The sequence below is a fragment of the Carassius gibelio genome, chromosome B25 (genome assembly GCF_023724105.1).
Source record: "Carassius gibelio isolate Cgi1373 ecotype wild population from Czech Republic chromosome B25, carGib1.2-hapl.c, whole genome shotgun sequence".
Lineage (NCBI taxonomy): Eukaryota > Metazoa > Chordata > Actinopteri > Cypriniformes > Cyprinidae > Carassius > Carassius gibelio.
In genome coordinates, this window is record NC_068420.1 from 4,094,754 (window position 1) to 4,109,658 (window position 14,905).

Genomic DNA, 14,905 nt, shown 5'->3' on the forward strand with positions numbered 1-14,905 from the left:
GTCCACTTGTGTATATCTATCAACTAGGGCTGACACTTTTAGTTTTCGAAAATCGAATGCAAAAATTGATCGGACCAACCTAAAAAAGTTTTGAAAATGAAAATAGGGAATCGATTTTAACCAAATATGTACACTATTAATTTTAAAATAATTATACAATAAAAAATAGAGATGTAACAAAACTCACAACCAAGCAGAAAAAGAAAATAAATAAATCCGAGAGTGCAGTATTCCTCCCGAGAGCTATTTTATGCGCCTATAAGACCCAGTGACGTCGAAAGCGTCCTCTTATGCTGCGTTCACACATTTTATAGTCTATGGTTCACACCAAACACGAATAGAGCGCATGGCACGAATAATTTCAATGATAAGTCAATGTAAAGACGCGTTTACGCGAGTCTGGAGGTCTCGCGGCGCAGTAGACGCGAATTCGCCTCATTCGCGCATCTAGTTACAGGAGATTCTGGGTTATGAAAAGGACCATTGCAAGCTGACAGCGACCGGCTTTTGTGGTGGAAATTGGCAGTAATAACCCCACCTTGCGCAGCTGTACCTGAGTGTCCCTGGGACGTCAGTGCGGTCGGAGCACGTCTTTCTCAACAGCTGGACATACAGTGAATAAAAAACGCTCTCCTCTGGACCCCGAAAATGTTGATCGACTTGTTTTCTTGTCCAATAAATTTGTAATGGCCCTAGCCTTTTTGCGCGTTTCATGCCTGCCTAGTGCCGCCTGGCCTAAGTGTCGGTTACGTTCAATAAAAAAACACACATGGCATGTTCTCAAGTCCATTTAAATTTTCATTTTTTGAACAGTTGTTTGAAATGGATTTAATCTTTATTTAAAACAATCTTGGAGATTTTTGAATTGCTTAAATCATAAATGCAGCCGGGTTGAAGCCTGCAGTGATGTTTTTCTTTTCTTATGGCAGCCGTCTCCTCTGCATATATTTTTTTTCGAGAATGTTGCACTCCTGTTGCTGTTTGTTATTCTGCACGAAACTTCATGCCAATAAATAAGAAATATTGCTGACTTGTGCGTTTCGAGTGCTCGAGCGTCCGTTATTTGACGTTGAAAAAAGAAACGTCTTTTTTTTAGACTGGAATATCGATTTTACAATCGATTCAATGAACACTTATGTCTTTAAAATCGAAAATTATTTTTTCACAAAAGTGACAGCGCTACTATCAACTTTAAAGCATTGAAAAATATTTGTAATCTGGTTCAGAAGCAGACTGAAGTAGTGTCTTTGTGGCAGTTCTTCTGCTGATTAACAGGAGAATACAAGACTTCATCACTTTAGAAATGGCTGTCAAAAGCAAAAATGCTACAAAAATTCAAAAAGCGTGACATTCCCGAACAAAACAAGCACTAGTTATGGAATCAGCAGCCCAAAATCAGTTAGAAACAAGTATTAGATTTAATTTGGCTAATATTATGCAGGGCAATGATTTCAATTAATTACAACATTTCGTAACTCTCAAAAACTTGATTTCCATGTAAGAATTGAATTGCACGTGTTCTTTAACGTTCCTCCTGGAAACAAAGATGCTGTTGTGCCAAAGCCCCTCACGAAAGAAGAAAGCTGCGGTGTTTATCATTATTAGCGAGTGTGTGAGAGAGACTCGTGCAGAACAGCACACACAGAAAGTTAGGTTTCCATGATTGCACGGCCAAAATGTTTCAACATGATTGCAATGTGTTTTTATACAATAGTAGTAGTTAAACTTAAGTGACTTATATTTTAAGACGCAGTATTGACTGCTTTTGCTCAATTTTTGCTGATGAAAACCGTTCCAATCAAAGCCACAGCAGAACTGTTGTTGTGCGGCAGTGTTTCGTTACAGAATAAATCCACATTTCTGAACGAATCGAGTGAGTCAATGATTCAGTTACTCATTCATGAAGACAGTAGTCACTTCTGTCGTTTCTGAATGAATCAGTCATTTGAACAAATCTGTTATATGATGGACTAAATGACATAATTTTTGTTATATACAGCAACTCCTCGCAGTTAATTGTTATTTCTACCTCTTTTATAGTTACAAAGCATTTTATTTTGAGAGTTGCTTAAGTGAGAGAACATGTAGCTTTGTCCATATTGAGGGAATTGTAATGTTAAATCATTTTAAATCATTTTTGCATTAAAAAAAGTATAGATTTTTGCGTGCATATGCTGTCAATTATAGTATTTAGAAAGAAAATCGGTACTTGCAGTTCACACTTACAAAAATAAAATTAAAATCACAAATCACAATCGGCCAAGAAAATTGCAATCGGTGCATCTCTCGCAGGTAGACTAAAAATAATGTTTAGTGAAGTTTTATTCATACATCACCTGAAATACATAAACTAAAAGATCTCTGTTCATCAAAACGATCTAAAAATGAGAAATTGATATTGTTAATCCAGAACTAGCAGCTGCACCACCGGAGAAGTGCTCAATGGTTTTACCCCTTCAAGACTGTTTTGTCTTGAAGTGCTAAAACCACTGATCAAATCTGTATTTTTGGTTGTTTATCCACTTATCTGAGATAAACGTCAGCATGCAGCGCTCTCGTACCTTTATTGGAGAGGTTGGCCGTGCTCAGGATGGTGAGGGCGTAGTGAGGAGGGAGAGACGCTTTACAGATGGCCGTGATAAAAGCGTCACGCGGCGTCACCAAACCCAGACGACCGCACAGAGACGCCATGGACAGCTCCGCTTTCAGGATGTTTTCTGTGGCCGACTCGTCCGTACTGACACACACCCGGCAAATATCATCAGTACAGTCGGTCTGGCATGATTTATATATGCTTACTATATTCATTTTGAACCTGGAGCACAAAACTAGTCACAAGGGTCAATTGTTTTGAATTTGAGATTTATTCATCACTTTAAAAAATGGTTGTCAAAAGTGCTACAGAAATGCAAAAAGTGTGACATGCTCAAGCAGCCCGAAATCAGTAAGAAACAAGTGTATGATGCAGGGCAATGATATTACAATTAATCAAATATATTTCATAACACTCAAAAACATGAGTTCCATGGAAGAATTAAATTGCACATTTAAATAAACTTAAAAAATTTGTTTTTAGATTTATGCTTATCTGATATATATAGATTTATAGATGTATAACTCATCATCTGAAAGCTGAATAAAGCTTTCCATTGGTGTATGGTTTGTTATGATCAGACAATATTTGTCTGAGATACAACTATTTGAAAATCTAAAAAAAAAAGAGAAAATCTAAATATTGAGGAAATCATCTTTAAAGTTGTCCAAATTAAGCTCTTAGCAATGCATATTACTAATAAAAAATTAAGTTTCGATATATTTATGGTAGGACAAGATCTTCACTTAATACCCTAATGATTTTTGGCATAAAAGAAATCGATAATCTTGACCCATTCAATGTTTTGTTGTCTATCCGTGCGACTTATGACTGGTTTTGTGCTCCAGGGTCACAACCGTAATCCAAGTATAAAGCTTTAGCTATTCCTATAACTGTTAGGATATGAATTATAGCATAAAGTGATATATTAGGAAAGCGTCCCGTACCTGGCGTCCAGCAGGAGTGAAAGGGCCGCCAACAGGCCGCACCAGCAGGCGTTCACCATCTCCTCCCAAACCTCATGAGCCACTGCAAAACACATACGGCATCACCACTGGGACAAAACACTGCCCTATACACACCATCACCGAGTCTGACATTCATAACGAGCGGATTAGGGCCGTGAGGTTTATAGTGCGTAATATCATACATCATTTACTATCTGACCGTGTCCTGCTATTCAGCTCAGATTCAGTTGTTTATCACATTTACAAAATAGTTTGTAAATTACTGTTTCATTATCAATTTCCCTAGAAATCATGTTGCACAATTTGCACTCTCTGAATTACAGAACTTAATACAGATCAAGTATAAAATACACCAGCTGTACACATTTCCTGCTATGTGCATCATTCAAATTAATATATTTTTCACATTTTATATTTATAATGTACTTGGTCATACTCTCCTTTAAAGGGTTCATAATATTAATTAATATTAACACATACATATGGATATTAATAGCGTGTTAGTAAGCGTTTAAAATTAATATCAACTGATAATATTAAGTATTTTTCATTGTTAGTTCATGTTAACTAATGGAACCTCATTGTGAAGGGTTACCATTACACATACTGTTTATTACATATAATAACAGGTTATATAAAGTCTCAATACACTGGTTTTGCAGGCATCACAGCCGGAGTGCATGGTCTCATTATTAAACACACTTCAGGTTAAGAGATTCAAACAAACACGCGACGTCGACATGAACTCACTGGGATCCTGAGGAGGACTAGCAGGCTCCGCCTCCTCCCTCATAGCAGCTTCCTGTTCCTGTTTGGAGATCTCTCTCTCGATCATAGACGTGATTCCCCTCACCAGATCCAACAGGGCGCTGAAGGCCACAGACATGGCGTAACCTTCAGGGATGGAGGGCGGCTCCACCTTATCCAGCATCTCCAGACTGAGAGGAAACACACGTTAGACTGACTAGGGATGTGCGCTTGAACAGAACGAGTAACCAACTAGTCAACTAGTCTATTTAATTTAATTTAATCCATGAATCAAACAGTCAAATCCCATACTGAATGCTGCTGAAAAACAGATCACATTCATGCAATGTGCTTTTCTTGCATTATTACCATAGTGCATTCACTTCCTCAATGTTAACCAATATAGACATATTAATAAAATCCAAAGCATCTCTAAACATGACAGGCAGCAAAATGACACCGAAATATAAAGCAAAACAAATTGATGTATCTCAACTAGATGATGCATTCATTAAAATGCAACATTAACATTGCAGTAACTTCACTGTAGAAATAAAAATAAAAAAGCAAGACATAAATGTGGGAAAAATAATAATGTAAATGCCTAGTATTTTGACTTTTTTGAAAATAATGCATTCTTTTTTATATATATAACTTTAACAAGACAATGATCTAAATATAGCCTTTGTAAAAGTATTATGCAAAATATAAATGTGCAATATATACATATATATAGACACACACATATAGATGTCACTACTATGTTAACTAGACTTTTTTTCAAAACAATGTATTATTTTTCAAATGCAACATTAAAATCAAAGTCTTTTTTAAAAAATAAAAATGCAAATGAATAGTGTGTGGCGACCAGATTTTTTCTAAATAATATATACATTTTTTTAAATGCAAAATTATCATGAGTAATTTGAACATAGCCTTTGAAAAAATATATTGCAAAACATAAATGTACAAAAAAATATATATTTTTTAACACACACACTGTATATATATATATATATATATATATATATATATATATATATATATATATATATATATATATATATATATATATATATATATATTCTTTTAAATTATTATTATTATTATTAATTTCAAGCAAAACATAAATGTGCAAAATACTTAAGTATCTCAGCTAGACTTTTTGAAAATAATGTATTAATTTTTAAGATGCAACATTATGACAGTAATTTGAATGTTCTTCAAAATAAAACAAAAAATAACTGTAGATGAACAGTATGTCAACTAGACACTTTCAAAATAATGTATTATTTTTAAAATGCAACATTAACATGACTATGAGTAATCTGAAATGAGCGAAAACAAATGGATGTGTGGACTAACAGCAGCATCATCATCCCTAGTGAAGACGAGTCAACACTGACAGAGTGTGGTCACTCACTAGGTGGCTTTGGCACTGCCCTGGACGCTGACGTTCATGAGGGGGATCCAGGTGCCCCGGTACTCAAAAGCAGCCTGTGTGATCAGACCTCCCCCTGCTCCTCCCAAACCTGGACCTCCCTGAGCGGACCCCTGTGAAGCCGACACCGAGCCACCTGACACACACACACACACACAGTTTGAGTTACACATGAGACGATCAGTCATTAAACGAGTCAAAGACATGAGGATCTGAGTGTGTGTGTGAGACCTGCAGGCGTGCTGCTGGAGGAGCTGTTTCCTGCGCTGGGGAGGATGAAGAGGGACTGGATGAAGGAGCCCAGAGCGTTCACGATGTCTCGGAAGACTTTGGTGGAGTGCTGCTTCATATCGTACGACTGACAGAAAGACCTGCACACACAAGACCTTCATGAACTCCAGAAGACGACGGCAAACTGATTCAAACAAGCTTTTTAGATTATTGAGCCAACAAAATATCACAAGATCTGTCAATACATTCCAGATTCGGATTTTAGTTTAATATCTGACTATCTACAGAAAAGAGTGTTTTTAAATTATATTAATTACATTAAAGGAATTTATAAAAGCAAACATAAATATATATATATATATATATATTTTTTTTTTTTCCCATTAGAAATGTATTGTATTATGTTCATTTATTATTTTTCATTTTTCAAAACACTTATAAATCATACAGAATGAGTTTTTTTGAGAAAGTAAAAATGCACAAAGTTTCCTGTGAGGGTTAGGGTTAGGGGTAGGGTTGATGTAGGGACAGAGTGTGTGTGTGTCAGAGTCCGTGTGTGTGTGTGTGTGTGTGTGTGCGTGTGTGCTCACCGCAGTAAATGTGGCTGAACACACAGTCTGTGCACAGACTCCACTGCCACGGCTCTCAGCCACTGCGGCTTCTCTCCATCCAGAAACTTGACCAGCAGAGACAGGAAGATCTCACACTCCGTCACCTACAACACACACACACACACACACACCAATTTAGATGCAGAAATTGTTCACGGTTATGAGCTCATTAAAATATGGCTTCCTGCATTTACAGATCAACAACACCGTTTTAATATTCAGAAACCCATCCTGATGAACATCATGCAGAGGCAGAGGCCATTTAAAAGCATATTTAAAAGCAACTTTTGGCCAAGACACTCCAGGTCAAGAGGGGAATAAATTGATTGTATATATATCACAACACTTCCCAAGTACAATTGATTGCATTAGGAATTACAACGTTTTCTATAAATGTTATGTTTAAATATGTAAATTAGACATTATCTAATTGAATATACATTTATATCCAGAGTAAAAATCTGAAGATTGGATAAAGTCAAGTTCAAATCATTTTGTTGATACTAAAGTTAAAAGTTTTAAAAAGAGGATTTTGGATTTCTCTTTATATCATTTAATAAAAATACAGTCAAAAGCAAGAAACCAAATAATTTCCCCATGTTTTTAGAAATTTTTTTTATAATTTAATGTGAATGATATATGAACAAACCCCTCAGTAAAAACCTTCAAAGTATAGAGAGGAATAAAACTGTAAAATCTGGTCTATGTAAGTCTCGCTGAAGTGGAGAAACAACCTCATTTTGAGAAAACTGCCTATGATGCTTATTGTGATTTAAACCAGTGGACATCAAATAGATTTAGTGCAATAATTTACAAAAAAAATAATATTTTTACATTCATTTTCCCTTTTTTTCTAGACTCCATTTTAATGCTTAAATTAAAACATGTTAATAAAAAGCATGTTCAATTAATTGAAATCACGAAACTCACACAATTTAACTGCAATAAATGAAAAGTTTACCAAAAAAAAAAAAAAAATGTTTAAGCCACACTAAATATTTTTCTCTCTCAAATTCAGTTTTTGTAGATCAATATATAAATAAGTAGAAAATTCTGATAAATGTTTTATCAGTGAGATATTTCTTAAAAATTACGCTTAATTGCATTGTAGTAAGATTGCATTAAGTGATATATTTCTGTCACAGTTTCTTCAAGTTAAACCCAACTTTTATTTTGACCAAACTTTTATTTTTGTGTGTCGCAGATGTAAAACCTGGTCTGTGCCATTCATGCAGGATTTATATTTAAATAGTCATTTGGTGGCTTAATAACAGAGGTGTAAAGTATTGGAGTAAATGTAATAAGTTACTGTACTTGAGTATCTTTTTGGATACTTTTCTACTTAACTATATTTTTGAATAAATATCTGTACTTTTTACTCCTCTACATTAGAAATGATTATTGCAGTTACCAATGACATTTTGCATGGACCTATGCAGTTTATTTCTGCTACAACAGATGTGATATCGCCAACTACAGGTGACTGAAAGAACTGCATCTTGTTTGTCAAAAAGTCTACTTTACATGAACACGAGCTCCTTAGTTGTGAATCACAGCTGTTTTATATAAAAGGACATTATAGAAAATAAATCCAATGAGCTCTTTCTTGTTTGAGTTACACGTTCTCTTTGCCTTGTCTTGCACCCCAAATGGAGCAGACTGTGCATCTCACCAGGAGACTGTAGAAGTGTTTGATGAGGACCGAGACGACCCGCAGCAGTCTCATGCAGATGGGGAAGTAGGGTTTCTCTACAGGCGCAGGGGACGAGGCGCTGCTGCCACAGCCCTGACGAAACTTGATGTTGGGAGAGAACAGCTTGATGACCAGCGGACACACGCGCTCCTTCAGCAGGAAACTGAACTCCTGATGCTAGAGACACGGAGAGAACACAAGCTTAGAGAGCGACAGACGGGAACCAGTCGTTTCCTCTCGGATGTTTGGGGTTTACCTGCAGGAAAACTTCGGGAAAGTCATTTAAAACTGATTCCAGCAGCTCCAGGCCGAACGTCCGGGTCATTTCGGTCATTCCTACTAACCAGTAGGGGGCGTCGGCGTTCACCAGCTGACAAAGATCCTGCAGAATAAAACTAGACTATATATACTTGAAACTTTTTACATTTTTATTTTTAAGTGAATAACAAACGTAAAATTAAACAATGAAAAACTTTAATTAATTTAACATTAACATTAATTTACATTAATATAATATTGTATTATAATTCATTTCAAGTTGCCACAACATAGTCAAATTTATAACACTTCATTATGTTTTTTTGTTTTTTACTTTATTATCATTAATAAATGTAATTATTTATTGAACATGAATCTTTGTCACACAGCTCATGTCATCATATTATAAAAACAATATTATATATTTTTTTATAAAAAATGTCACTGTAGACATAAAAATAAAAACAATTTCTGGTGTAATGTAACTTTATTGAACATTGATTTTTTTTTATCATATAGGTGTTTTCTATATTATATAAATTTTATATTAACTATTTTTAATAGATTAATATTATACATTTAATTTATATTAATTATAATACTTGTATATTGAAGCGGCCAACAACATCCAATCAAACTTATGAACTGAATAATTATGAATTATTACTAATAAATGTCATTATTTATTGAACATTGCTTTTGTGCGCGTTTTTTTTACTCGTACAGCTATTTGCACTATTTTATAAAAGCAATGAACTATATTAATCCTATATATATATATATATATATATATATATATATATATATATATATATATATATATATATATATATATATACTTTTCAATTCAATAATATTAATTTACATTAGTTTTTATATTTAAATGAATCTATGAATGATATGATGTTGTGTTTGTTTTAAGTGTTTTTAACTTTTTATTTTTAAAGTTAGTCTTTTATTCATGACGGTGGATCTGTGGTTGTACTCGTATTAGTAAATGCATTGCATGTATTCCCATTTCATAAAAGCAATCTACAGTTTGTGAACACAGAACTTTTTATTATGGTTATTATTAAAATGCAAATATAATTTTTCATTAAACATGATGTTTTTTGTTTTATTTGTTTTTTTTATAATACAGCTATGTTCACCAGTTAATAAAAGGAATAAGCTACTTGTGGCCATTACAGTGATTTTACTTTGATTAAAGGGGTTTATAGACATATAGTTTTTGAGTTTTGAATGATGTTTTGGACCTAGTTTTGGGCTGTTGCATCCCTACAGTCTGCTAATGTTTCTCGGTCTGACCTGGAACAGCATGTAGGCGTCTTTAGCGCTGGGTCTCAGGGTGCTGACGGAGCGGCGGTTACTGTTCCCCTGGACAGCAGGAGGCTCCTCCATCAGACCTGCGGAGAGCACACAGCACATGAAGAAGCTGCAGCACACCACAGGGCTCTGGGTTCAAGAGGAAGTGCTTCACAAACATCCACCTTTGAATCTCTCGTCCTCCGCCACCATCCTCTCAAACACCACGGTCACGACCTGTCTGACGGTGGCGGCCGCCGTGTTGTTGGTGATGTTGTCTTTAGTGAAGTGCAGCCGGAAACACAGAACGATGGCCTGAGAGGAAGCACAAAACAACAGGCTGAATTAAATATATTTATTAGCGATGTCCAGATCCGGTTTCAGACTCGAATGGAATCAGATGTTACCTTCTGATCAGAACTCGGATATATATATATATAATAAAGGTGTGAATAAATATAGATTTAAACTCAAAGAGACAGGATAGCCTGCGCATGATCTGGGGTTTTATTCGGACCTAGAAAATCACAGAGCGCTAAACTCTCCTGCAGTTTGTGTTTCATTCATCCTCGACACCAGAGGGCGCTCTCGCGCAGAAAGTCATATCAGGAAGCTCCTAATATGGACAAAAGCATCCAGCTATCGCTGTATCAAAACAGCTGTTTTCACAGAAAAACAAACTTTTGGAAACACGAAGACATTAATATACGATTACGACAATATATGGTTTTTCAAGTCATCTACAGCAGGTGATAATAAATAAAGTATATGAATAATGCAGTGCTGATTGACAGCATTTATTACAGTATAGAATCTATTCCGCCTTATTATGTGATAAACAGTGTTTGTAGTATATAAACAATTCATTATTATTTGTTATCGTCCAGCAGTTATAGATTTCTAAGCAAAAGAAAAATTGAAGATGCCTATACTACTGCTCAAAAGTGTTTGAACAGTAAGCTTGTTAATGTTGTTTAAAGAAGTCTCTTCTGTTCACCAAGCCTGCATTTATTTGATCTAAAGTACAGCAAAACAGTAACATTGTGAAATAGCTGTTTTCTATTTTAATATATTTAAAAATGTAATTTAGTGAACATCCTGGATCTGTTTTTTTGCTCTTTATTATTCTTTTTTATTTATTATAGAAGTATCGGATCGGGACTCGGTATCGGTAAATACTCAAAATCAAATGACTCGGAGGCAAAAAAACCCTGATCGGGACATCCCTAATATTTATGTCCTCATTTCAGCAGTGTAGAAGAATAAAAGGTACTAGTTTGTGAATGATTTTCACTGGTATCCTTTAATAGAGCTCTACTAAGAATTAAACAGGCTGTTTTTTTCCATCTGTACCGTCTGGAATTTAAATATGCAAATCAGGATTTCCACAGCTTTTGAATTTCTATATATTCACATGAGCTTTCCTGTTTTTCCTGGATATTTAAAGGTCCCATGACTTGGATTATTTCCTTTTCTTTAAATGCTTTTAAATGTTTCCTTAGGTGTACTTATATTGTTAGTATGATTTTTACATTTAAAATTTAGAAATAAAAAGCATTTTTATATCCTGACATTAGCCCTCTGGCTTGAATGCTCTGTTTGAAGGGGCGTGTCTGCTGTGAGACGCCGAGTAAACCACAACTGTTGTGATTGGCTCACATCTTTGCATTCGAAATGCGTATTACATGTGGAACCCCTCTCATATATTCATATATATATATATATATATATATATTTTTTTACTATCACAGCTGTCGAGATTAACAAATCGTGGAAGTGTTGATTATATAATTATTTTTTCCATCTTTCCCCATCACATGAAAGGCTGCAGTGATGAGCATTGAGTAGACAGAGTCTGTTTATCGCGTGGATGCAGTGATCTCGTCATTATTGCAACACGTTATCTCACTAAATGCTTTCACCACAGCTAACAGCAAACACATGAAAACACCACATGAATACAGTAAGAGCTCCGTTGTGCAGCATAACAGCGTCATTCATTGTAAGGGCAGTTTGGGCAAGTGTGCAGATATACTCTCGATCTGTGACAGCTCCGAAAAAATAAAGGGAGCATTCTTTGATCGCTTTCTGTAGTTAAATAACAATTTATATAACAGATTTGTTTCATGCTACTAAGAGAAACAACGTGAATTTGACCATTTAGTCACTGGCTTGATTCAATGATGGATAAACAGTATTAAACGATTTAGAAAGGAGCGAGGAGATTCAAGATCAGTCCGTTTGAGCTTCCATTTTCTCAAAAGCAGAGAAAGATAGAAAAATCACGATTTACACCGATTAGAATTTCTAGAAACTTGGGGACCATGTACAGGTTAGGGGAACTCATTATAATGTTAAAAAACCTCAGAAAGTGAAATTTTCATGTCATAGGACCTTTAAGATCTTTTTTTTAAGAGCTAAAACATATCAGGCAGCAACTTATTATTTTAAATGTTAAAAATTTAAAGCTGAGAATACCATGTATATTTGCTATATAAATTTTTCTGTATGATTTTGTACAATTTTTATTTATTTACATGACTTTACCACAGTAGATGTTGTATACTACATCACTGAAATTTTAGTAGATTATTTAGTTATAACTTTTTTTAAGTTATCCAAAAAAATAACAACTGATAAATAATCAATTTTATCTTTTGTTGTACTTTGTAAGGAAAAAATATTAAATACATATAAAAAAATCCAAAGGGAATATTACATAGAGCGGTTTTAGTATTTCTGAGTTAAAATAAAAAGGACAGTTAATTGTGAAAGAGTTTCAATTAAGAATATAGTTATAATAACCATGAGATACAAAGTAACAAATAAAACTTTGAAGGACTTCGTTGTAATTTGATAACATTCAAAGATGTCTTCTATTAAAATTATACTTTTATTATATTGATATTATAATTTTTAAATCGAATCAAATCACTGTTATTGCCTAGATATACATAATGTTTTTTTTCTAATTTACTAAAGTTACAAATTATGAAAATTAAAAATACAATTGCAATTCGGAAATAAAAAGCCACAAACTACAATTTTTTTCTTCTTTTCTGACAAAAAAATAAATCACAATTATAGATTTTTTTTTTGAAAACAGGTTCAGAAACATCTATAAAATATCTGTTTTTTTATTATAATATTAAATATTATATTATAAATATTTACAGTTATAATTAAATCACTGATTTTGTCTGATGACAAAAACATTATGCCATTAACTATTAATTATAAAAATAAATGATTTTTATAATGTCCTCTTGATTTAAGAGCATTACCCGTGCATGCTTTAATGAGATTCCCCACTGACTTTCTTCATTCTTATTTCAAAAAAGCAACACAAATCTTGTTTTCCACGACAGCAGCCGCTGGTGTGAAGGTGTACCTTGGACAGCACTTCGTCGTGCACGATGGTGTTGGTGGTGAGCAGGACTAGAACCGTCTGCAGCAGCTTGAGCTCCTCCAGTCCGTTCTCCATCAGCTGCCACAGCATGTTAATGATGTTCCCCGCCGCCGCCTGCAAACACACTCAGAAACTCATCTCAACGAGCCACCGCTGACACTCTACTGTCATTACTGTGACAGTGTGTGTGAGAGAGAGAGAGAGAGAGAGAGAGAGAGAGAGAGAGAGAGAGTGTGTGTGTGTGAGAGAGAGAGAGAGAGAGAGAGGGAAAGAGAGAAAGTGTGTGAGTGTGTGTGTGAGTGAGTGAGAGAGAGAGAGAGAGAGAGAGAGAGAGAGGGGGGGGAGAGTGTCTGAGTGTGTGTGTGTGTGTGTGTGTGAGAGAGAGAGGGGGAAAGAGTGTGTGTGTGTGTGTGTGAGAGAGAGAGAGAGGGAAAGAGAGTGTGTGTGTGTGTGTGAGAGAGAGTGTGTGTGTGTGTGAGAAAGAGAGAGAGAGAGGGGGAAAGAGAGAGAGAGTGTGTAAGTGTGTGTGTGTGAGAGAAAGAGAGGGAAAGAGAGAGAGGGTGTGCGTTTGTGTGTTCATGTGAGAGAGAGAGAGAGAGTGTGCGTGTGTGTCTGTGTGTGTGTGTGAGAGAGAGAGGGAAAGAGAGAGTGTGTGAGAGAGAGTGTGTGTTTGTGTGTCTGTGTGTTTGTGTTTGAGAGAGAGAGAGTGTGTGTGCGTCTGTGTGTGCGTGCGTGTGTGTGCTCTTGTTTTTGTGTCATATCAGGACACAACTCGGTAACACTTTAGAATAAGGTTCCATTAGTCAATGTTAGTTAATGTATTAATAAACATGAACAAACAATGAATAATACATTTATTACTGTATTTATTAATCTTCGTTAATGTTAGTTAATGAAAATACAGTTATTCATTGTTAGTTCATGCTAATTCACAGTGCATTAACTAATGTTAACAAGCACAACTTTTGATTTGAAGATGCATTAGTAAATGTTGAAATTAACATGAACTAAGATTAATAAATGCTGTAGAAGGATTGTTCTTGCTTAGTTCATGTTAACGAAAGTAGTTAACTAACATTAACTAATGGAACCTTATTCTAAAGTGTTACCCACAACTCTGTATAATGACATGGGTATGACACAGGTATTAAAAGGAGAGGGTGACTTATGAGGACATAACCCATGTCCCCATTTTACAAAACGCTTATAAATCATACAGAATGAGTTTTTTTGAGAAAGTAAAAATGCACAAAGTTTCCAGTGAGGGTTAGGGTTGGTGTGGGCCGATAGAAAATACAGTTTCTACAGAATAAAAACCATTACACCTATGGGATGAACACACTTTTCACAAAAACAAACATGAGTGTGCGTGTGTGTGTGTGTGTGTGTGTGTGTGTGTGAGAGAGAGAGAGAGAGAGGTGTGTGTGTGTGTGTGTGTGTGCCTCCTGACCTCGGACACGACCTCATGTGACATGAGTCTCTGAATGGCAGCGAGACACAGCTGGGTGATCTTGGGTTCTTTGGTCCCGCAGCCCATGAGGAACGGCTGGACCACCTCTGAACTGTTCTCCTTCAGCGCTGAAGAGAAATCAACACAATGAGGTTTCTTCATCTCCACACGGGTCACATCACAGCGTTCCTCCAGCTTC

General features: G+C 35.3%; 1 protein-coding gene across 7 annotated transcripts in view; it reads right to left on the reverse strand.

Annotated features, from left to right (window-relative positions):
• The window catches only part of mon2 (MON2 homolog, regulator of endosome-to-Golgi trafficking), a 32,137-nt gene that overhangs the window by 14,697 nt on the left and 2,535 nt on the right, over positions 1–14,905 (reverse strand). For 4 of the 7 annotated variants that reach the window (XM_052597410.1, XM_052597409.1, XM_052597408.1 and 1 more), the window contains exons 3-15: positions 14,707–14,834; positions 13,239–13,370; positions 10,033–10,162; positions 9,851–9,948; positions 8,541–8,666; positions 8,264–8,461; positions 6,571–6,695; positions 5,981–6,120; positions 5,732–5,885; positions 4,312–4,499; positions 3,541–3,622; positions 2,562–2,737; positions 2,337–2,378 (exon numbers count right to left, since the gene is read on the reverse strand). In XM_052597410.1, the coding sequence (XP_052453370.1) occupies positions 2,337–2,378; positions 2,562–2,737; positions 3,541–3,622; positions 4,312–4,499; positions 5,732–5,885; positions 5,981–6,120; positions 6,571–6,695; positions 8,264–8,461; positions 8,541–8,666; positions 9,851–9,948; positions 10,033–10,162; positions 13,239–13,370; positions 14,707–14,834 (1,719 nt within the window). The remainder of the gene's footprint in view (positions 1–2,336; positions 2,379–2,561; positions 2,738–3,540; positions 3,623–4,311; positions 4,500–5,731; positions 5,886–5,980; positions 6,121–6,570; positions 6,696–8,263; positions 8,462–8,540; positions 8,667–9,850; positions 9,949–10,032; positions 10,163–13,238; positions 13,371–14,706; positions 14,835–14,905) is intronic. The other 3 variants (XM_052597414.1, XM_052597413.1, XM_052597411.1) reach the window with 1 other exon arrangement.